Below are 23,392 nucleotides of genomic sequence, written 5' to 3' on the forward strand. Positions count from 1 at the left end.
AAAGAGAAATTAACATATTGTTGTCAATATGCTAAGTTTCTGTTTCACCAAGACTGATCATTTCTAGCTGTGTCTGATCCACAGGTAGGCAACACTGGGTAATGCTGTTGTGCTCACCGTGGCTTCAGTAGGAGGTGCTGTTTGTCTACGGTGTCAAGAGCTTAATTATTAAAAGATATACTGGAATTATTTCTCTGTTGGGCTCCATGACATCTCATAGTCCATCACAAGCCACTAAGAAGCATTCTCGTATTAGCTGTGGTAAACCTTTTAATAATTGCTGCTGTCTTTATTGACTTGTGCAAGTTATTTCTCTTTTTCAGCTTTCCTGCCCTGATGGTGGATGGTGACATTGCAAACACTGTCTGGATGAGGTGGGGTTATAATTTCATTCTTGGTTAAATAGAAATGTATGAATTCTTCAACTCAAACTCAGGTCATGGTCATTTTATCACTCACTATATCTGCACTGATTCTGTGTACCTAGCAATGGTGTCCCATACTGCCAGTAATTCACCTATGATAACACGAGTTGTTCGTAAACATTTAGTATTGTATTACTGGGTCTAATAGTTGCATAATCTCTGACTGCACCTCGCCGTTCCACGTTATTTAATGGATAACTTGAGGTCATGATGACTAAAATATGTGTACAAGGACATGGCTGTAGTGTCCTGCTCTCTTTAAAAAATCCCAGATTGTTAAGATTCTGTCACTCTATTTTTGCTCAAGGTCTGCTTGCTTTAATGCAATATGTACAATAAAGCACATTAGATTTTACTCAGAGTTAAAGTTTCCCCAAAGTTGTTACCAGTCTTACTTAAGTCAGCCATAAGGTTTGGATCACACTTGTTTTAGCGCAGTATTTTTCTACCTTCATCTGAAGCCTTGCATCAATAAAATCTATTAATGACTTGTTTTTCTCTCCATCTGATCAGAGACACCGTGGACAGGTGGGTCTTGTTTGCTTTGGCCAGCATCAAGGTATAAGGAAGAAATATTGACGTGTGAAGAGCAGGCTTTTCCAGCTCAGAAAAGGATGGCGTTCATTAGGATACCATCTGGAGCAGCTTTTGAGGTGGAGTCATTGATGTGGATTACATATAAATTAATTTGATTCTTCTCCTCTGGCACATCTGTCCCAGAGTCAGTAAACACTCCTGTTCTTTCAGAAACTCAAATTCTGTCCCATAAGGAAAATGTAGGAGAGGCCTTTTTTTTTTCCCCTCAAGATGAGCTAACGTTCTCTCTTTTCTAACTCTTACCTAGCAGGTAGGAAAGTAAGTGCGTAGCCGGTTAAGTTTCTGTGAATTCAACAGAAACCGTTTTAGGTGAATGTGATTTGTTGCATCAGTCATTCATTATCTCTCTGCTTCTGTATTCTGAATGTTTCTGTAATTTGCATAATTTGAACAAAACAAAAACTCACATTTCCTGAAACTGAACTTCATCTAGTCACTGTGACCACCAAGTTCCTCAGCTGAAGATCTGGTTGGTTTTTGCACTCCTTCCAGGGAACCCTTACCCGAAAGCAGGATTCATGGTTCTTACCATTTAAAATGATGGAGCTATTCTGAGACTGCTGCAATAGTCCATGTAACTTCATCCTCTGCTTGGTTAAATTCTTGCTTTATCATCAGAAATGAGAAAGGGATTAATAAACTCCTCGTTGTATGGCACTCTCATTACCCTCTCAGGGAGAGGAAAGCTGTGCAGCACATCTTGAAAACTACACGTCAACCATTCTTCAAATTTGGTTTTAGTGTCATTTTCAAAGAATCCTGGACTTCTGCATCCCTCATGGATGAGGTTCAAGAGCCCTTTCCTGATATCCCATAAGCTACTTAACTAGCAATATCCGTTGTATCCTACCCATTTCCAACTCTGACAGCCTAAGACAGTCAGCTCTGCATGTATCTGGGAAGTACTCCATACTTCAGAAATGCCAGCAAGTGATATGTGGGCGATTTTTATGTTCAATTATCACAGCCTGAATAGTGACAAGAGAGCAGAATGTGGCATAAAATCTACTCTTGAATAAAAGAAAAATATTTCTTTAAAATTTAGCTATCTCCCCAGGGGCCCAATTTCATTAACAGTAATGAACTCACTGACTCCACTGCTACAGATATTTTTGGAAAGTTTAACCTGATAGGAGAAAGATAAACCTGGTAATAATAAACTAAATGTCTACAATTCTGTTCAATCCAAGTTTCCCAACTGTATTCCTCTTCAGTTTCAGAAAATTCCACGTCCATTTGGAGTACATGAAATGCTCAGGATTTAGATTACCGGCAACTTGCGAAGTATTTGTTTGTTGCAAGAGTGCCACTGATGTATCTGTGAAGTATTTCTCCCTGAAGTATCCCCAGATTCTTCTTTTCTGTGGATTAGCATGTAAAGCTATTGATGCCAACCAGTGAAAAAAAGATTTTAATCAAGTGATTTCACTGCAACAACAAAAACAGAAGTCAAATTGCGTTCACATGCCACTCAAGTAGCAGTTCCTCTGTTTTTTTTTCTTTTTCACATGAGCAGTTCTAGGCCAGGTAATAAAAGCATATTTCGCCTGAAGGGCAGCCAAGGGGGAGATGGAGGTGAGCAGCAGGGCACGCAAGAAGTAGGTGCGGCGCTGGCTCCACACCCGAGTTTGCAGCCTTTGCAGCACCTGTGAGTCAGGGGGCTGCAGGGGCAGCCGCCTCCCCCCCAGCGGGGCTCTCGCTTCCGTCCAGCCCTACCCCGCTGGAGCCCAGGCCTGAGCTGTCTCAAGGAGCGACCAAGACTAGAACAGAAAGGTACCGGAGGTCCCTCCTCTGGGGTAGAGAGGGAAAAAGCAGGGTTCAAGGGCAGCAGAGAGAATTATGTTTTCAAGTTAAAAACCATTTTAGGATCCTTTTCAGTACTGGACTTTACAAGTCAGGGTAGCTCTTGTCTTCCTGAGAGCGTTTCCTTGAGCTCTCCCAGGGCAGATGGCTGAGTGAGCAGCACTGGGGATGGATGGGGAGGCACCACCATGGGGCCCACCCAGGCCAAAGGGTGGTGGGCAAAGGGCAAAGCTCCCAGCTGCGCTCCTGCAGAGACGCTTTCCTCCGAATGTGCCTGACTGTGCTGACCCCCGTGCAAACCAACGGACCTGCCGTCCTGTCAACAGGATGACACTGCAGACCTTCATAACCAGCATGCTCAGTCTTGTTTGCCCTTCCCAAACTGTTGCCCATTATGGACAAGACAAGGGGCTCCTGGGGTGTACCAGACTGGCTCGGGGAGCAGGGTCAGCTTCAGCTTCAGCTGAAGGGTGGATGTCTGCATCTTGAAATTCTGGACCCCATATTCACTATGCACCCAACAGTCACGTGGGATTAGTACAGCCACAGGTTGGTCATCATCTCTCTTGACCAAAACTTCCTCTGTCTGATGAAAGACTAGTCTGGGTTACAACCACAAGTCAGGTGAGAAGAGGGTGAGGTGCTGGAGAAGGCACCAGCAAGCATGACCTCGAGGCCCTGCGTCTCTTGAATAACTGCTCCCAAGCAGTACAGTCCCTCCCCTGAGTACGAGCTCAGCTGTTTTATTTCCAGGATGAAACAAGTCCTGGAAGGAGCCTCCAAAGTTCTGTGCTGAGAAGCAGCAGCAGATGGGAAAACAGAAATCATGTGATTTCAACAACTTCTGGATAACGTACGTTGGTGTGCATGGGGTGGGAAGCCACATACTGTTTCTTATGTGCCACATCTAGGGCAGCTCAGTGCTAAGCGTGGTGCAGGCTGTAAGCCAGTGATGTGAAGGGCAGTAGACGCAAAAGACCATGGGATAAGCATTGAGGCAGGGACGACTCCAAGGCATATGTGGTACAAACGAGGCCTGTTTGGTGCAGAACATGATAGACAGAAATCAGGCCTAGGACTGCCAAGTTTTACATATCATTGCTACGAGTCCCGAATAATGCCCATTTCTCACGCTACATGGTAAAATGTGTTTCAGGTGCTAAAACATTGCCTATTTCCTATGTTTTCACAGTTTTGAAGAAATTTTTCAAATAGCCAGGGGAAGGTGTTGGCATCCTGTGTTTATATGGTAAATGCATTGGACCCAGCACGCGTCTGCCCTGCACAAAGCAGTGCAAGCTCAGAGGGACTGCAGAACTGAAAATGCGTTATGGAGCTCAGCCAGACTCAGCGCCTATGTGGGTTGTGGAGGACTACTTTCTCTCCCTAAGGCTACACCTAAAACCATTTCAAATCTGGTTTTGTCTTCATTGTACAGTCCCTTGGTCAGAATGGGGCCAAGGCCCATTAAGCTTTAGGGAGGCCCTGCTGACTGGCTGAGAAACACGGACACTTAGTGCTTATACACCCTAAAAAACAGGAAGGGGCAAAAGGGACAAAAAGGCTTCCTTGGCGAAGATTTGTTCTGCAGCAAATTGGCAAACTTCACATTTCACACGTTTCAGTATCAGTCTCTTTTCTAGTGTTATTCTGGCAAGCTACATGATATCTTTGGGAAACAATCATTTCTAATTAAAGATTTCATGTGACAGAGCATTTGTACTAAAAAAGAGTTGCACTGGCTCAAGCACTATTAAAAAAATATACCACTGATACAGGTACACAACAGAGTGCTCACATTGCTTTCTTCTAAATAAACTCAACTGCTGCGGCTGCTGAGCAAGACTGCCGAACAGGAATGATACAGGATAACTGCCACGGCTCATGAGGAGGTGGATCACTGTAGGGAATTCCCCTCCTGTCTATGGTGACTGTGTACCCGCTAAGGAGTTATGTTGTGGGGAGGTTCGCAGAGGATGCGGCAGATCCTTTTCATAAAGCCTTCCAAAAAGCGTTGCTGTTATGAGCGGTTTCGATGTGCCATGTTTACTTTTCAAACGTCCATCACGTAGCACCTAGTTGAAAAGAGAAAGAATTACACTAGTAGTCCACTAACAGACTAGCAATATCGCATGGTACAGAAAAGATAGGCCTTAGATGTTGAATATTTTGATGCAGCACTTTTAAAAGACAATCGTGAGAGTGAAAGAAAGCAGAATTTGCTCTGGCTCTGCCATAGCCTTCCCACATTTCCTTGGACCTGAAGCCCTTTAAAACTTCCTCCAGCTCCACCTTTGGAAAAAAAAAAGATCATTTTCTCCACCTCATAAGAAGGTGAGAGTGAGAATAACTGATTTGTTAAGTTCTCATTAGTAACTCATACATGACAATGAAGGTTATATACATATCTGGGACAGGAATTTGAAATCTTTTTTGATTTGTAGACCCCAAAACAACGAAACAATTTCCAGATGCAAGTAGAGGATTTCAGGCTACTTGCCATATGTTGCTTTGCTTAGTTACTTTTTGCAGATCAATTTGAAATTATTGTCATTCATAGACTGTAAACACCTGCAACTTTTTAAGAGCCTCTGTGACAAACAATAAGCATGTATTTGTTAAGAAAATGTAAAAAATATTTTTTTAAATTAGACCATGATCATATTTTAGCATACTAATAAATCCTTTGATGTGTATATTTTTACAGCAGTTCCATTCAAAACAAATATGCAGGATGAGCAATGCTTTTCCATTCTCTACCTTGTAAAAAATCACCCTTGTTTCCCCTGAAACTCTTCTTTTTCACTGTCTTCATTGTCTCTTGTAAGCTATTATATACCTTTTCCAAATCAATTAAGATTTCATCTAACCTCTTACATAAACGTAATCTAAGGTTTATGAATGAAAACATTTTTTGGCAAAAATATACGATGAAGTTTCAAATAAAAAAAAAAAACTACAAAACCCTCAAAAATCCCTTTTAACGTTTTTATCTGCATAGGATCTCTGTCTGCTCTTATGTATGATACTCATTAGTATTTTTTCTTGCTTGGACAATTTCTCAGAGTATTTGATTTCTTTGTCTCCTAAAATGCCTATCAGCAGAAACCTGTAGAAAATAGCTCCTTGAAAGCTGCCATTTATAGATTTAGGACCTGAAGTAGGAAGGCATGTTTGCTAAAGAAAACACTGAAGAGATCCTCAGCCTTAGCATTTATACGTTCTCATCAGAAAGGATGAATTCAATCCAACCGTTTAAATGTCCTCTTCAGTTACGGTCCGCAGAACCAAAGAAAGTGGTTCTTGGATGGGACGTATCAGCTTCCAGCGCCACGGACTGGAAACCTAGCATGACACAGCTCTGGGGTGTCCCATTACCTCGAATTCCCCGGGAGCCAGCTGCACCCCACTGTACAAGACTTCTGGAAAGACGTAGTTCGTGCCAAAGGTGCCGCTGAGGGAGAACGTCTCAAACTTGGTCTGCGCAGTCTCCACCGGCTGCCCGCACGTGTTCAGGTCTGTGCTCTTGCACTTGAGCAGCGTGCATATCTGCGGGGGAGGAGGATACAGAAAGGCGAAATACTGCAAAGCTTTCAACAGTCAAGAGCTGGATTTGATTGTAAGAAAAGTTCTCACAATGCAGGAACAGACAAGTGTTTCGGGATGGTTGGGATGTAGGCATATGCAACCCACACTCACCCCTACAAAACCAATTACCTGCCAATGGTATTTTATGAGAGAACCGTGAAGCCCATCAAATGCACCCAGGACATAAACTTCATCTTTGCTCTTGTTTGCCATCCGATAGATCAAATGACAGCAGAGATCTCCTTGGCAAACCGTGTAATTTCCAGCTTTGTGCCTGAGTTCACTGAAAGTGAATATATCCCGCCGGACAGCTCCCGAAAAGGTGTCTTTCTCTCCTGGAAATTTCTTTATGCTTGTGGCAAAGGAGCTCCAGTTGACGGCGGGGGGGTAGGTGGCAGAAAGACGGGGGCGTGCGCTCAGCTCTGCTAGCAGCAGACATCCCTCCTCGGTCCCACTGTCGTAATGGTAGGCGGCGGGTCCCTCCGGCGTGAACAGCCCGCTGCCTGCCGAGGACACCCACGGCCCTCCGTCAGCTGCACCCCAGAGCACAGCTCGGCAGGGGGCCAGCCGCCCCCCCCGCAACACCGGCGGGCTTTTCCGTGTTGCTGTTTTCAGTCAACACGTTACGGAGAATTTTGGAAGAACTTTAAAGTACAGAACCGCTAAAATACCCATCCCAGTGTAAAAACATGACCTAAACTTCACGGGTTAAACAACACGGCCTTTACAGGTTTTGTGCTTCCCTGGATCTTGAATTTGAGCCTTAAATGGCAATTTGACACACGACCACCCCTTTTTTTTTAAGAACTTAGGTTAGTTTAGGTATAAATCAGAGCTCTAAGAGTGGCATATTTGCCAAAGGAGGAAACGATGGGGGTAATTACGTTTCACAGAAGGAAACCCAGGGCTGTGGCCTAAACTCAGCTCAGCCTATTTAGGGCAGGCAAAGAAGTTCCTTTGTGGCTTCGGCTTCAGCTTCGCCTTCAGGGGAGAGTTACAGATGCAGCTACAGCAATGTTTTCAGAAAATGTTTACAGAAAACATATTGGCAGTAAATATCTACTCAGATGAAACCGAAACATAAATACCTCTAATTCTTCAGCAGCCACAAAAACCTGAAAGTGTTTCATTCAATATGCAATAGGAATCCTCCTTTTGGTTTTAGGTTATTAAGTTCTGTTTAAAACATTTTTTCTCCATTGAACTGTTGATTGAATTTTAAACAAAAAATGCTGCTTCTAAATGAGAGGCTGAAAATTTAAGTGAAACTTTGTGCTATTTTTGAAATAAAATTTCACTTCTATATTATCAAAATTTCATGTCATGCAGTTTCTAATTTTACCTCCCCCAGAACATTCAACATTTCCTTGCCTGAAGCTCTTTACTACATTCAATAAAACATCAAGAATATTTTTAGTCTCATTGAAATACTGTTTTCCAGAGACTTCACTATTTGTAAAACATTTTTGCCTGCTGCCGAATCCGGTGATCTGAATATGATTTCCCTTTTCCCAAATGCAACTCACCTGTCATTGACAAGATGATGTTGTGAGTATTTGCTGAAAGCAAATTGACACCCATGCCCATAGCCCAGGCAGAGTGAAACTCAACCGCAGTCAGAAATGGCAGGACGTTCATCCAAGCTGTTGGGAAGAGCACGGTGTCCACCTGCAACTCGCTCACCAGGACTACGGCAGGCTCACGGAAAAGGATGTCAAAGCACGTGAAAATGCCAAACTTCCCAAAGGGGGTCTCAAAGGTGACGGCTTCTGGCTCTTTTGGATAATTAAACTGAGTCTCTCTTCTAAATAGGTTGTACTGCAGGTGAAGAAAATGGCATATTAGAAACTGAAAATAAGGCAAGATTATGAACAGCTACTTTTGCATCTGAGATGGGCATTAAGGCAGTGCTGGGGGTTGAGATACCTGAGCTGGCCAGCACAGTGGGTTTGCATCCATCCAGCCAACCCTCTCCCCCTGCCAAAAGGTGTGGCTACGCCCCAGTTACCTCCTGGGAGCAATGCCCAGCCAATATTAACTGCAAAACCCTGCCAAGACATCACCTGCAAAAGCATATCTGGCTTGGCTAAAACTGTGCTGAAGACCCGCTAACATCTACTGAGTATGGAAAACTCTGTCACTGCTTCTTTCCCGTTTAGTATCATAAATGTAGCCCTTAGGTGTTTGGTGTCCGGCACGAGCTCTGCAGCTGCAGTGCTCCTGGGAATAATGCCTGATCGATCAAGCACTTGCCTGCTTTTCCTTCTGGCCATAAGATCCTTGCATCAGATCATCCTGGATTAGTTGCCGCTCTACAATTACGTAAAATTATTTATAAACCATCTGAGATTGGTGCCAGAGAGATGAAAAGTATACTAAAATCAATTACAGGGTGATGCTCTTTACCTTGTGGTAACGAGCCACCAGTTTCCCCTCCGGGTCAAAGACGACATCGGTGTTGTACTGATAGCGACCGTCGCTGGGGCAGCTGGGATCGCTGGAGTTACACGGCTTCTTGTCCCCAATGTTTGCAACCACATAGATGGAGTTATTCCTGGCCATGCAGCTGAGTCGCTCCTGCACTGGTGCTGGAGCAAATCTAATGCATTTTTGGTGAAAGAAAAAAAGCAAAAAATTTTACAAGTTTAAGTTCAGATGTGGAAGAAATGCATTCAAAATTACTATTCCACTAACTGCATATCTCCAGGTGCAGAAAAAGGGATAGATCACATCATAGTTTCTGTTCATTTTCTTCTCTGTCATCATTTTAAATTGCTGGTCTCTTTTAGCTTTGAAAAATGGTCTCCCTGTGTTCTTCTTTCCTGTACCTTTAACAATGTTGTTTTCTGTGTGGATATAATTCCCAGCTAACACATATACAAAGATATGGACAGCTTCAGAAAACAGAGGAGAGACTAAATCAATATACAAATATAAACTTAAAATAACTTAAAAATATGTTTTCAGGCAGACCTAAATTGTGATTTAAAAGACCATTTTAGCCTTTTTTAAGATTCTTCACTCTGTTTAAGGCTGCTGCCCATAAGCCTTTAACAAAAAGTGGCCACAGCATTTACAGAGCTGAGGACGCCTGAAATCTTGTTTCATAAAGCCTCAGAACAGAAGAATACAAAAGCTTGGCTTAGACAGGAGCCTGGTCCTCTTGGTGTCCCCTGCTGACTCACATTCAGAGCAGCCCTGTGTAACACAGCAGACTCTGCAAGCAGTTGGATTTCTAAAAGGTAATTCTTTCAGATCTAGGGAAATGTTTTGTGCAATTTGATTTAGAAATCACCCAGCCACATGAGCTGGGTGAATCACCTTGTCTAATCTATGCATCTGACATGATAATAAACTAGCTTATACTTACAGAAGTTTTTCACAATTGATCTGAAGTGATAAAGTTTTACATGTTTTAAAACTAATGATTTTGCCTAAAAGTTCCTCATTTTCCTCCTTTTGCAACTTTTAAGAGTGAGACTGTCTCAATGCTTTTTACCTTGCATATTCCCACTTCCACTAAATTAAGAGTTCTTTTTAATGCATCTCATTTCTACGGTACTTGGGATTTTTAATAGATTGAAAAAATTAGCAGTTCCTAGGCATTTACTGGGAGCAGCTCTTGACTCCATGAGACACTAGTTTGAAACCACATAAATCACTGCAGAAGAAATCACCTTGTGGGATCAGTGCAGGGAATCCAGTTCACTGCTGGATCAGGGATATCCTCCAGGTAGGGGTAGATGGTTTCTCTTGTGAAACGCCAGCCGTAAATACCGTCTTCAGGAGTCACAATGATGTGGGCACCCTGACACAACAGGCTCCGTTAAGAATTCACCCATCAACAGATAGCCAGGAGGGACAGCAGGAGAAGAAAACACTAATCAACAAAGCTCCCGATACACCTAGTACCTGCTGGGCGGCTTCCTTGATGGCCCCTTCCAAGACATCCATGTTTCTGTTCATCAGAGCCAAAGCATCGTCGGGAGAAACGGGCTCATCAGTGGCATCTGGCAGGATGACCGCGTGCTCGTAGACGGCTGCAATGAAGGTGTCGGAGGCGAGGGCCTGAAGGACTGCGAGCGCAAACACCGCAGCGTGCAGGAGAGGCTGGGAAGGGAGCATGGCTGCTCCTCGCAGCTTCTGGATCAGGCATGGGAAATATAAACCGGATAGAAAGAGGAGGAGTAAAGACTAATAAAGTGTGCTTTGGAAATAATCTTCTGTTGAGTAATCTGGGAAGGTACAGCATAGTTCTGCCAACAATCAGGACATTTATTTATAGTAAGAAGTCAAAGAAACATTTCTAGGAATTGGATCTTGTTTCCGATTTGAAACGCTGTAAATAAAACGTGAACAAAACGCTAAGAGAGCATGTCAGAAGCCATGCTGATCTACAAGAGTCTCCATGGAAGAAGCACTTACACACTCCATTCATACATCCCTCTCCACATTTCCAAACCCATCTCAGGGTGAGCCCAGACTCTTGTGGTTAGGGCACACTACTCCAGGTAGTGTTACTTACTGCACGTGGCTGCCATCGGTTAACAATTCAGCCAGGGCTGAAGGCAGACCACCTGCGTGAAGTACAGCCCTCACGCTTCAGAGTGTAGCTGATTCAGCTATGCTTATACAACACATAGTCCTGCCATGCCTCTTGGCTTTGGCCAATGGCTTATTATAGTTATAGCAGGTGCCCTGAGAATGTCCTCCCCCCCTGGGTTCATACTGCAATATAAACTAACCCTTGAACTGTGCTGATCTCTCTCCTAGAGCTAACATACTCACTTGTTTTGTGAGAAAGAATTAAACAACACAGATTTTTTTTTTACTATTTTTGTTATGAAAGGCATTTTATGCACAATAAGCAATGTGAAATTACTCATACAAAGCAGTTTTTTTCTCACGAAAAGCAATTTTTGCATAGTATTTTGGAAATAGAATATTACTACTATAATTTCAGGTGCTTCATAAAAAACCTTTGTTAGAACCTGTGGTATGTCTGTGAGAGTAAAGGAACATAACCTGGCTAATCATTTACTGCTCAGCAAGAAACCAAGGAAAATATTCTTCATCCTGACAATATCTTCTTCTTCACCATGCAGTTTCACCCACAAGCCTTATTTTTGTCCATCAGCATCAAGGCCTCCTTAGGAGAAACCGGCACTTCAGTGTCCTCTGACAAGACCACGCTGTGCTCGCTGTGCTCGTAGACGACTGCGACATAGTTGTCCAGGGCACAGGCCTCCAGAGCAGACAGCACCAAGAGCAGGGCAGAGGCACGAGCTTTAGGAAGCCCCATGTCTGGAGCCCGGAAGTCGCCCAAGAGGAGGTCGGGGGCGAGCAAAACCAGGGGGCTTTAGAAGGGAAAGTCTTGCACAAAACCTGGGAATTCCCCAGAGTGGCAGAAAGCTGACACCAGGAGATGCAATCACCCTGCCCGGAAAGTCTCACAACATCAAAGGCAAGAGAGCCGCCAGCATTGAGCAATTCTGCCTTACACCACCGACAGAGAAGTCACCACTGTGCTGCAGCTGAAGAAACAATGTCACTTGCCAGGTTAACAAACGATTCAGGCGTGGCGTTGCTGTAGTAACACAGCTCAAGGCAAGCTGGGGTCACAGCAGGAAAACAAGCAGAGTTTGGGAGATCTCAGCAAAGACCAGCACGGACACATTCCTGCCCAAACTCAAGGGCGTGGGGTGCAGGCAGGGCTGCAGGAGGCAGGCGGCCGGTCCCGAGGTCGGTGCTGCTGCACGGGCACTACCTGTGCCACCCCAGCTCAGCACAGCACTGGCTCAGAGTTGTAGGGCCTTTGGGGGCTGCTCCACATCGCAGGGGACAAACAGGCAGGCTGTCTGAGCAAACCCATCAGCACATCACTCAGTAACTGAGCTCTGAAGTTCTCTGGTCCCCAAAGGTCTCTGTTAGAAGAGTATCATGAACGGGAGCCACAATTTCTAAATTTTGCTTATTGCAACCTGCTTTCTTACGTCTACAGATGACTCCAGCAGAAATCTTCACACTAAAGCTGCACATGCACAAAAATCACTTGTATCTGGTTGCCCAAGTTTCTTACCTTCTTTGGTTCTGCCTCAGCTGTCAGGTAACAAAACGGTTTTTTGCTGCACTTCCCTGGAAGAAGTGTTTATCGTTACTGGTGGTTACACGCAGCCTTGTCTTTATACAGACTGAGTCGGTATATGGATGCATGGGTAGACTTGCAAAAGATTACTTTCTGTATGCTTGACTCACTTCACACAGTAACACATTTCACAACGATAGATGTTATGCAATCTTTGTAGCAAAAAGAATTTAGTGCCATGATGGCTTATGCCAGTCTTCTATAGGAAAATATTCAACATACAAATATACCTAAACCAAACCACAATGGCCTTGAACCAAATCCTGAATTCAAGATACTCACCAGATTCAGGGTTGGGATCATATACTACTTGCACACACATTCCCTTAGCCAGAGGACTGGTATCAGCAGTGAACAGACCTGAAGGAGCTGCCTCAGCTCCCGCACCAGCCACATGCTCCCGCTGAATCCCTTCTGGGTTGCAGGATGAGACCTTCTTGTGTGCCATAGCCTCCCTTAAATCCAGATCCTTTCCCTGGGAGAGCGTTGTGGTATCACCCACCAGGTTCCCAGGGGACAAGTACAGTGTTTGTGCTGAATCTGTACCCATGGGAAGAGGATCACACGGGATAATCCCTTGCCAGACTGAGATCGGTCTGTGGTCAGACAGTAACTCCAACAGTGAACAAGGTTTAAGAAAGTGTGACTCTAGCAGCACTGGTGTTGAGCTTACATGAGTCAGAGTACATTATCTGGGCGTTTGGTAAACATGTCATTATGCTAGACATGACACTATGTTATGTCACATGTGAGTATCTATTTACATTTGAAAACAGAAAAGGTCATATGGTGCACAGCAATGATAATCAGTGTTGGAGCGTGGATTGTATTTGCACTCCCAACTTCTCACCAGCTCCATAACAGAGGACCTTGCGAGCACCATGCTGAGACCAGGAATGGTGCCAGTGTGGGGAAAAGGAAGGAGAAATTAGATGAAGAGGGGTCTCTGACCACTCTTAAAGACGCAGCCACACAACATGCACATCTTTATACACTGATACACTGAAGGAAGGTCACTAGGGTCTAGCAGCAGCAACAAAGCACAGGTCATTGGGGGAGAAGAGGAAGCAAAGGTGTGAACAGTGCCTTCTCAACAGCAGTAGCTGGTCTTAAGTAGAAATCTATCCCTGCTAATCCATACAGTAAATGAATTTGCAGGGCAGCACCACCCAGCATTATCATGAAGGAGCAAAAGACAAAGTTTGTTTCACAGATGTTGGTGTTACACAGCCAGAAAGAGAGAGAAGATGGGAGGGAGGAGCTGCTATGTGATACCAGGTCACTCGGTGACCTCTTTACTGGGTGCAAACTGTTCCAGTACTGAATAGCATCCAGTGCAGGCAGCCAGCAGGTGCCGACAAGCTGTTGTTCATAACTGGCAAGCAGAATATTTTGAGGTTTCCATTCCAAGTTTTGGTTCAACAGAGATTTCAAAGAAATGATGATTCATGTTGAGTTCTGACCAAGAAGTGGTGTCAGGTTTTGTTTCAGGGTTGGCTCTTTGACTGGAGCTCTTGCTCAGCCTCCATGATGCACTATTCTGTGCTGCCATGTGCCACACAATGTGCACCAATGGCATAAAGGCAACAAAACCAAAGCAACACAAATAGGAAAAAAAATGTGTAAGTGAGGTAAAAGAGCAGACTTGTATAGGTCAGCATAAGTAGTTGTATATCAGAGACAAAGCATTATTGAGCTTTTTTTGTATAGAGCTGCCATGAATCACATCTTTCACTGTTTTATTTTCTGGTCTCATAATAATCTGCAATTATAAAATATGCAATGCTATTTTAATAAGAATATATCCTCTGGCCCACAATACAGATTTTCTGAGAGCTAGAAAAATTAAAATCCAGAAAACAGAGAGAGAAACACAACTCCTGTTTTGCACTAATAAAAGGTTAGTAATCTTATGATATAGAAATAGATACTTCTCAATAAATTGTAGCAATAAAATAATATTGCTGCATTATTACTAAACAAAGCACATTGATAAGAAGTTTGTGCAACCGGAAATAAGATACATAATTGAGATTGTTGTAGTAGAGGATGCTGTATCTCATTTGGACATGAGATTAATAGCATACAGCTTCAGTTATGGTATCATGGGAAGGCTGGTGGTTGTGGGTCTTGTTTCAGATGATCCTTTTCATACCACCGTCCAAAAAGCGTCACAGTGACGATTGGTTTTGTTGGTCTTGTCTTACTTATCAAGCGCCCATCATTCAACACCTGATTGACAAAGGCAAGAGAAGGACGTAGTTAGAGGAGTACACATATGAACATGCTAAGAGCTCAGAAAGATGTGACAAAACAGGAAGAAGGTACGTCAGACCGTATCTCTTACTGAAACGAGTGACTTCATTAAAAGGTATTTAATAGATCTGATTATTCACTATGAGCAAGGTCACTTTGGCTGTTTTGAAACAGTTTATTCCATTACTACCCTGCAGAGAACCTAGCATGACACAGCTCCAGGGTGTCCCATTACCTCGAACTCCCCGGGGGCCAGCTGCACCCCGCTGTACAAGACTTCTGGAAAGACGTAGTTCGTGCCAAAGGTGCCGCTGAGGGAGAACGTCTCAAACTTGGTCTGCGCAGTCTCCACCGGCTGCCCACACGTGTTCAGGTCTGTGCTCTTGCACTTGAGCAGCGTGCATATCTGCCGGGAGGAGAAGACAACAACATACTTAGCAAGACAGAAACACTCTGGTAGGAAAGCCTTGTGTCATCAAAGCTAGTGTGTGTCAGAGCAGGTGACCATCACAGGATCTCTTTCATAATCTTTAAGCAACTCCTTTTCAGTTGTAGCTTATTTTTTCAACCCTTGATCTGATTGGGGGTATTCCAGAGATGCACTGCCTTAGTAGTTAGAAATAACCTTAGTTTCTGAAGTAAGTGCTGCCAGAGCACCGTATTTCATCCCTGAAGGTCAATCCTGTCACTTCCACTAATTCTTCCAATTTTCAGTTCTCTCATTTGAAGATTCCCTTCTCACACGTCTTGGTAAGATGAGTTTGTAAATGGAAATTTTAGGCAAATGAAACAAAGTCCTCCTCATGGGTACATTGTGCAACTGTACATACATGTCCTTTTACTGGGATTTGTAGATGTTGCTAATGACAATTCATTAGATGGTCTGGTAGTCCATGGCAAATCTGAATTTTACGTTCTCCATCCAAGTCCTGGTGAATATATGTCAAGGTGATGAAGTCAGCATCCTCTGTTACAGTTTTGTGTTAGCAATTGTAGCACATAGAGGAAAGTAGGAATGGCAATGTTTTGTCCTTAAAGTTAATTCTCCAGGTTACAGCTGATAAACGTTTATGGACACCATGAAGAAATATGAAATAGGGCTAGCACTCCTGTGAAGGTTCAAAGGATGTTGGCTGGTTGGCTGTGACCTGGTCAAGGTCAGGTTGGACTGGGCTCTGAGCAATCTGATCTAGTTGAAGATGTCCCTGCTCACTGCAGGGGGGTTGAACCAGATGACCTTTAAAGGTCCCTTCCAGCCCAAACTATTCTATGATTCTATGATTCTATGGTTTTGCTGACAGGTGATGGAGGAGTTTGGCTATTTGTGTCAGATATTGGGGGATAGAAGAAGCTCATTTGCAAACATCAGAAGTATTATTCATCGCCATATGTGGTTTCCTGTTGAAATGCAAACAAGCAGAAATAAAGAACCTAATTCTCTCAGAATGTTCTGAGGAAATTAAAAAAATACTGAGGGGAAAAAGGAAGAGTAGAAATTCTTGTCTTCTCTAGAAAATTCAGTACTGGTAGAGACCATCTGGCAGCTTCCACAATCACTGAAATAAATTTTCCAAGCGAGCTCACCAAGAACTGAATTTATTCAAGCTACCTTCTTAAATGTATTAGATGAGCTGTTTGCTGGCTAAGACCTCCCCCCATATCCTGGAGTCTGTACCAGCTGATATGCAAAGACCGTGTTGACAGACAGAAGTAAGTAACTAAAAAACCAATAATCTGCTGGCACAATAACTTAATTATGAAGGCAAAGAAGGTTTTCTAGTATGACTTTAAACAAATTCAAGCAGGATGTAACTCACTGTCTTCCCAAACATTTGATTAAAAGAGAGGAAGAGTGGACATTTCCAGTAAAAGTCATATCCCATTTCAGTAAACTTCATTGCTATGATTTGAGTAATGACAAAAAATTAACATCTCTGTGACTCTAAATTGTCAGAGCATCTCATAAAAATAGATATGATCAACTGCTTTTTTAACAGCAACTCTTTGAGGAGGATTACACAGGAGATTCAGAACACTTACTGCAGATAGTCACAAAAGAGGACCTAAATTTAGCCAATATTGCACAGCTGAAAAAATAGTGAGCGCACTCTGGGAACTTAGAAGAGGTTTAGAGACCCCTCCACTGCATTTGTTGGATTTAAAGGTAAGCAGGCTTGGACATTTTAGCAACTACTTCCCATTGCTAACAAATAGGACACCAGGACTCCAGCATACAAGAAAGTCATTGTTTTCCCCGCCCCCAGAGCTGAAGGTTTCTCCCTGTAAAGAAGCTTCCTAAAATAAGCACTCTCCCTCCAAAGAATCATTACCTGCAGATAGTATTGTCCTTCAACAACATGAAGCCCGTCAAAAGCACCTAGCACATAAACTTCATCTTCTCGTTTCCCTGCCATCTTGTAGCTCAAGTGACAGCAGAGGTCCTTCTGGCAAACAGTGAGATTCCCCTCAGGCTTAGTAAGCTCAGTGAAAGTGAAGCAGTCGTGGAAGATGAGTCCTCTGAAATCATGGTTATTCGGTGAGAATCTTTTGACACTTGAAGCATATGAGCTCCAGTTGACAGCAGGTGGGAAGGCAGGAGAAAGGCGAGGGTGTGAATCTAGTTCAGCAACGAGGAGGTGGCCATCCTTAGTTTTCATGCTGTAGTAGTATGTTCTGGCTCCGTCTGGTGCATAAATACCGCTCCCTGAGGAGAGTGCAATAGTCAGTCCAAAAATGATAAAAAATTTCATATTGTCCTTTTAATTGTCCCTACTGCTAGCTTATCCACTGTTTTCTAAATATTACAGAAATTTTAGTCTCACCAATGGTGACCACTAGCAACTCAGTACACAGAGATCCTGCTTTGGCAGAGAATAGGATTTATTTCCCTGGGTGAGGTCTGCTCAGTGCAGACAAGGCAGAGGATGTTATGTTATGGTTGTATTTGTGGCCTCCCCAGTCCTCTTTTCTCCTGTACACAACAGAGTTGCTTGAGAATTCCTTTATTCTCGGCTAATTGATGTAAAAGGACCATCTACCAATTGAGACCATCCAAAACACAACACAGGCAAGTATCACAGGCCCATCCTGGTGCACACAGAAGGAGATAACAGCTGTCCAGCCCCATTTACACTGGCTGAGGACTCCTCCCCACATGGGGAATTCACACCTGACCAGTGCCAAGCGACAGAGGGAAATCAAAGAAGATCTGTCATACCCATCACTGCTGAAGAGCCACATAAAATGGACAACAAGCAGTAGCCTGTCAAGCATTTCAAATGAGAAGCCCTAAGCCAATATGTGGTTTCCCAGATCAGTGAAGATACTGGTCTAGCTGAAATATACTATCCTATAAGCTAAGCTCTAGAAAATCAGTGCTACACTCTTAAAAGAAAATGCAGACTTCTTAGCAGCGTTACTGCAACAGGTCTGAAAATTCATTTTTAACACGTTTCCACAACTGTGTTAAATACAGCTACAAATAAGTCTTTCATTTGGCCAGAATAAATGGAGCCATGTGTTGGGTTTACAAGAATATTTATTGTTTGGCATTCAATTGCAGAATTACTGGTGGAGAGGAAAAGAACCTAAGTTTCGGAGGTTTCTACTCAGATAGAAGGGGCAGTAACTTCCTACTTCTTTAGAGGCATTAAAAGAAAGAAAGGAAAATCCTAAGAAGCCAGGGAGAAGAAAAGAAAACACCACAAGTTTTGCTGTGCTTTGTATGGCATCAGTAGGGATAGGGGTTGTCAGGTTTAAAATTTGGTGACTAGACTCTTCACCTTTCAAATATTATATTCCTCTGCAAAATCACCTTGCAGAACAGGGAATAAAGATTCATGGCTATAAAGATTTTTCAGACAGAGTGAGAATTAATTACCTGTCATTGACAAGATGATGTTGTGAGTATTTGCTGAAAGCAAATTGACACCCATGCCCATAGCCCAGGCAGAGTGAAACTCAACCGCAGTCAGAAATGGCAGGACGTTCATCCAAGCTGTCGGGAAGAGCACGGTGTCCACCTGCAACTCGCTCACCAGGACTACGGCAGGCTCACGGAAAAGGATGTCGAAACACGTGAAAATGCCAAACTTCCCAAAGGGGGTCTCAAAGGTGACGGCTTCTGGCTCTTTTGGGTAATTAAACTGAGTTTCTGACATAAAGAGATTATACTGTAGGGGAAGGAAAAAAAGAGAAACCAGTTAAAGGCACTTACTATAATATCCTGGAGTTATTCCCTAAAACTGTCCAGAATTACTGGAGAAATTTTTTGACCTGTGTTTGAAGCCTTCACATGTAGGAAGTCAGGCTAAAATGGTATGATCACCATAGTGCCCAAAAAGTGGATATGGGGAGACGCATATTGTCCTGGCATCTAGCTAGGAAAGCAGCTGGCTATCTGCAGGTCTGTTGGTGTCAGCCACCTGCAACTCCCATAAAAATAATCTCTCCACTCTCCCCACCTAGTTTATAATTCCTGTGACCCATAAGACACACAGAAGAGAAATAATAATGGAAGAGGAGCATTGGTGACCTTGGTGTGGAGATGCACAGAAGGACTGGAAGCACACAGCACCAGAAGGAAGTGCAAGACAGTACAGGGAGACTGCAGAGCAGAGAAGAAAACAAAGGTGGTGGTGATGGGGAAAAAGCAGATGATCTCAGCCAACGGAAAAATCCAAGTTTGCGACATTCACAGCTTTCCAACATTTTCCTTCTTCCATCACATTCACTTTTACTAAAAGAGTCCTTTAATCTCCAGGTGACCTGGACAATAAACACGTACCACCAAGCCAGAAAAGAGGTTCAAGTTTACTGAACTTGTAACTCAGCGCCTGGGCTGTGCCAGGATGGCACACGGGGGACCAGACTCGCATTATCCGTGTCCCCTTCAACCAATTTTTTCACAAAGAAATATCTTGGCATCGTCTCTGAAGAACCAGGTGAAATACTGGGCCCAAAGTGCATTTAATAAACAACTGACTTCAGTCTAGCCACACTGGCATGATATCTGGCACATGACCCTCAAACAACTTCGATGAACCTTGCAGGTAGGCGCATAAAACTGAAAGAAGATACTTGCATTGGGTGCAATGTTTCAATGCCCTCATCTCTTTTTACACCCAGCTTAGGTTTGTGGTTTTATCCACATAATTCCTGTTATGCAAAAACTGTGCTGATACATCATCAGAAAACAAATCGATATGAAAGAGTCTGTCTTCCTTAAATCAGACTAAGCATCTAAGACAAGATGCAGATGAACATTTTAAAATCCTGGAACCTGAAGAGGTAGTCTGGTAAAAACCTGACACTGAAATCTAAAGCTGCTTAAGCAGCAGGATTTCCAGTAATAGGGAGTTAACGAACTGAGGAAGTCAACCAAAATCATATGCCACTAAATTGGACCTGAGCAATCATTTTTCATTCTAGTCTGTTTTGAGAAACATAACAGCAAATGCAAATTTGGAGTCAACACTTCACAGCAAGAGAGAGATTCTTTTAAATTATAAACAGGAGCAAAAATCTGCCATGAGACTGCCATTTAATTCTGTTGCCAAATGGAGATATTTTGGAAGTAATGGAAAAATACCTTCTGACTTTCCAAGGCCACTTTACCTTGTGGTAACGAGCCACCAGTTTCCCCTCCGGGTCAAAGACGACATCGGTGTTGTACTGATAGCGACCGTCGCTGGGGCAGCCAGGATCGCTGGAGTTACACGGCTTCTTGTCCCCAATGTTTGCAACCACATAGATGGAGTTATTCCTGGCCATGCAGCTGAGTCGTTCCTGCACCGGTGCTGGAGCAAATCTAATGCATTTTAGAAAAAAAGACTAACAAAGTCTGTGCTGTCAGTGGTGTCCATCACTGGAGTGCTGAGGGCACGCCGGCAGCCCCTCTGATCCTGCAGTCATGGCAGGGCATGCAGATACACAGGTGGCTGCAGCTCTCCCTCAGGTTGCTTCCCACACTTTGGGGCAGGTCCTGGAGCCTTCCCATCAGTGTCCGGAGGGACATGCCGCCCTTGGGCTGCCTTCCAGCACCCCTCGGCACCCAGAACATGCTCTGCAGCAAACGGATAATCCTAGGGCTGGGAAAGGGCAGGAGAGGAATCGCTGGGCAGAGGAAGAGACTAACTTGGTGTCACACAGGAGAATATCTTAGCGTCTGGCGTAACAGCACCTGAGGACTGTAGCTCTGGGCCCTCAACGAGGACCACAGCTCTGGGCCCTCAACACACCAAGCAGAGTTGAGCTGTGGAATAGTGATGTGGTCAAAGCAATTCATCTCCTCCCACGAACGGGAGCGGCAGTCCTCTAGCCATGGCATGAACAGCAGTGGGATATTCTGTTCAAGATGTGACAGGCCATGTGCCATAAACTGGCAGCACCTCTGAAGCACCCGTACCAGGCCAGAAAGAAAGCAGACATCACCCTCTGTAAAGTGGCGATGCATATGGCTTTGCAAGGTGTGCATGGGCCATACAGGAGGACCATCATGCAAGATACATATATAACACCAAGGCATAGGGCATGCCAGACTGTGATGGCAGACATTATATTCCCACAAGGCACTAATGAAAAACCTGATTTAGGACAGTGAAGAGACACACAGATCACCTTCACAAAAACTAACTGTGAAGAACTGGAATAAAGACCTGCTTAGACACGCTGCCACCCCACACCCCACATTCACTGAAAGACTCTGTATATTTTAACTACTTATGTCTCAGTAAAAAGTTGCACATCCTGCACTTCTCCCCATTGTGAATCTTTCCCTCAGGACCGTTGAGGAATTACATCCTCACAGATGTAATATTATATGGTCTTAGCACCTCATCATCGAGCAGGTGCAGAAAGCAGCAGTGAAGAAGGCAGACCACAGCTGTACTTTCATGGCTGAGCACTTACTTCATGCTGTATGGATCTGAAGTCCAGCGCTCAGCTATAGGTTATCGTGTCCCTGCTGGAATATGACATTTGAATGACAGATCATGTTCTACAGCACAGAGACTCTAGCAATTCGGACTTTATCTTAACTGTGAAAAACTAAGATTAAAACTTTTTGGGTTTGTATCGCTCAGAGATTTGGACCTTGACTGAACTTATCACCTCTGTTATTAGCTACTCAGAAACGATTTCTTGGCTGTCCAGAAAAATGGTATGTATGTTTTTATGCATGCTATATTTTATACATATGAACATAGCATTTGTAAAAAACCAAACAAACCAACAAAGCAAATAAAAACTAGTGTTAAGAATTTCCAATCAGTTCTATTCAAAATAGTGTGCAAATACCAAAAGCAGAATGAGAAGCAGCATATTCTGGCATCAAAGTTTTTCCAAATGAAAAAATAAAAAGAAGTTTCCTCTACATTTAGCACCCAAATTCTGTATGTTGTTTGAATTTCTCACTAAAGTGCTGCACTGGTTTTGGCTGGGATAGAGTTTTAAACTGTCTTTATCTCAACCCATGAGTTTTCTCACTTTTACCCTTCCAATTCTCTCCCCCATCCCACCGGAGGGGAGTGAGCGAGGGGCTGCGTGGGGCTTAGTTGCTGGCTGGGGTTAAACCACAACAAGTGTCTAATTCAAAAACCATTTTTTTTAACAGGGTTCTCTAGTCAATTAGTTATGGACATGCTTTATATTTTATCATATATGCAACTTCATATGCAACTTTAATTGAAACTTAACCTCATGTCAAAAGCATTAGCAGTTCCTAGGCATTTACTGGGAGCATGACTCTAATGACTCCATGAGACACTAGTTTGAAACCACATAAATCACTGCAGAAGAAATCACCTTGTGGGATCAGTGCAGGGAATCCAGTTCACTGCTGGATCAGGGATATCCTCCAGGTAGGGGTAAATGGTTTCTCTTGTGAAACGCCAGCCGTAAATGCCATCTTCAGGAGTCACAATGATGTGGGCACCCTGACACAACAGGCTCCGTTAAGAATTCACCCATCAACAGATAGCCAGGAGGGACAGCAGGAGAAGAAAACACTAATCAACAACGCTCATGATAGACCTAGTACCTGCTGGGCGGCTTCCTTGATGGCCCCTTCCAAGACATCCATGTTTCTGTTCATCAGGGCCAAAGCATCGTCGGGAGAAACGGGCTTGTTAGTAGCACCTGGCAGGATGACCGCGTGCTCGTAGACGGCTGCAATGAAGGTGTCGGAGGCGAGGGCCTGAAGGACTGCGAGCGCAAACACCGCAGCGTGCAGGAGAGGCTGGGAAGGGAGCATGGCTGCTGCCTCGCAGCTCCTGGAATGCTCTGAGTCACGGCCGCCAAATGGTGCAAAAGGCGCATATATAGAAAAGCAAAGAGGGACAAAGTTTAACTTTAAAGGAGGAGGAAGTGCTGGTCTGTTAAAGCATTACCTTGGAATCAAGTGTCACTGGTCTCGTACTGGAAAGTGTAACAGTACTCAGTAAGGATGTCGCAACTCAACGAGACTAAAAAACTGGGCAATGCCAAGAGTAATCGTGCCAATAGAAAAATAAGTTATAAAACACATGGCTAGAAAGAACGGTCCAATTTTTGTTGTTATACTTTTTTCTGTCATTGATTG

At 43.7% G+C, this 23,392-nt stretch overlaps 2 protein-coding genes across 2 annotated transcripts; both read right to left on the reverse strand.

The window, feature by feature from the left end:
* Window positions 1-1,408: 1,408 nt before the first annotated feature.
* On the reverse strand, window positions 1,409-12,621 carry LOC142080460 (pantetheine hydrolase VNN2-like). The gene is made up of 8 exons (XM_075145849.1): window positions 12,493-12,621; window positions 10,326-10,556; window positions 10,091-10,221; window positions 8,820-9,012; window positions 7,940-8,231; window positions 6,543-6,916; window positions 6,204-6,374; window positions 1,409-4,900 (listed from the first exon to the last, which is right to left on the reverse strand). The coding sequence occupies exons 2-8, from the start codon at window positions 10,536-10,538 to the stop codon at window positions 4,748-4,750; spliced, it is 1,527 nt and encodes a 508-aa protein (XP_075001950.1). The 5' UTR covers window positions 10,539-10,556; window positions 12,493-12,621; the 3' UTR covers window positions 1,409-4,747.
* A 1,598-nt stretch (window positions 12,622-14,219) lies between these two features.
* On the reverse strand, window positions 14,220-23,115 carry LOC142080461 (pantetheinase-like). The gene is made up of 7 exons (XM_075145850.1): window positions 22,853-23,115; window positions 22,618-22,748; window positions 20,431-20,623; window positions 18,695-18,986; window positions 17,145-17,518; window positions 15,050-15,220; window positions 14,220-14,790 (listed from the first exon to the last, which is right to left on the reverse strand). Exons 1-7 carry the CDS (start codon window positions 23,063-23,065, stop codon window positions 14,662-14,664), a joined length of 1,503 nt encoding a protein of 500 aa, XP_075001951.1. The 5' UTR covers window positions 23,066-23,115; the 3' UTR covers window positions 14,220-14,661.
* Between the last annotated feature and the right edge of the window lie 277 nt (window positions 23,116-23,392).

This window comes from Calonectris borealis, chromosome 3 (genome assembly GCF_964195595.1).
Source record: "Calonectris borealis chromosome 3, bCalBor7.hap1.2, whole genome shotgun sequence".
NCBI lineage: Eukaryota > Metazoa > Chordata > Aves > Procellariiformes > Procellariidae > Calonectris > Calonectris borealis.

Bases quoted from the DNA above. Each gene is read 5' to 3' on its own strand.
- LOC142080461 (XM_075145850.1), bottom strand. From the start codon at position 23,065: ATGCTCCCTTCCCAGCCTCTCCTGCACGCTGCGGTGTTTGCGCTCGCA. The intron at 20,624-22,617 runs GTGATTTCTTCT...AAAATGCATTAG, and splicing joins CCCTGCACTGATCCCACAAG to ATTTGCTCCAGCACCGGTGC. The intron at 14,791-15,049 runs GTAATGGGACAC...TTTGTCAATCAG, and splicing joins TGGCCCCCGGGGAGTTCGAG to GTGTTGAATGATGGGCGCTT.
- LOC142080460 (XM_075145849.1), bottom strand. From the start codon at position 10,538: ATGCTCCCTTCCCAGCCTCTCCTGCACGCTGCGGTGTTTGCGCTCGCA. The intron at 9,013-10,090 runs GTGATTTCTTCT...AAAATGCATTAG, and splicing joins CCCTGCACTGATCCCACAAG to ATTTGCTCCAGCACCAGTGC. The intron at 6,917-7,939 runs GTGAGTTGCATT...TGTCCTCGGCAG, and splicing joins CATCATCTTGTCAATGACAG to GCAGCGGGCTGTTCACGCCG.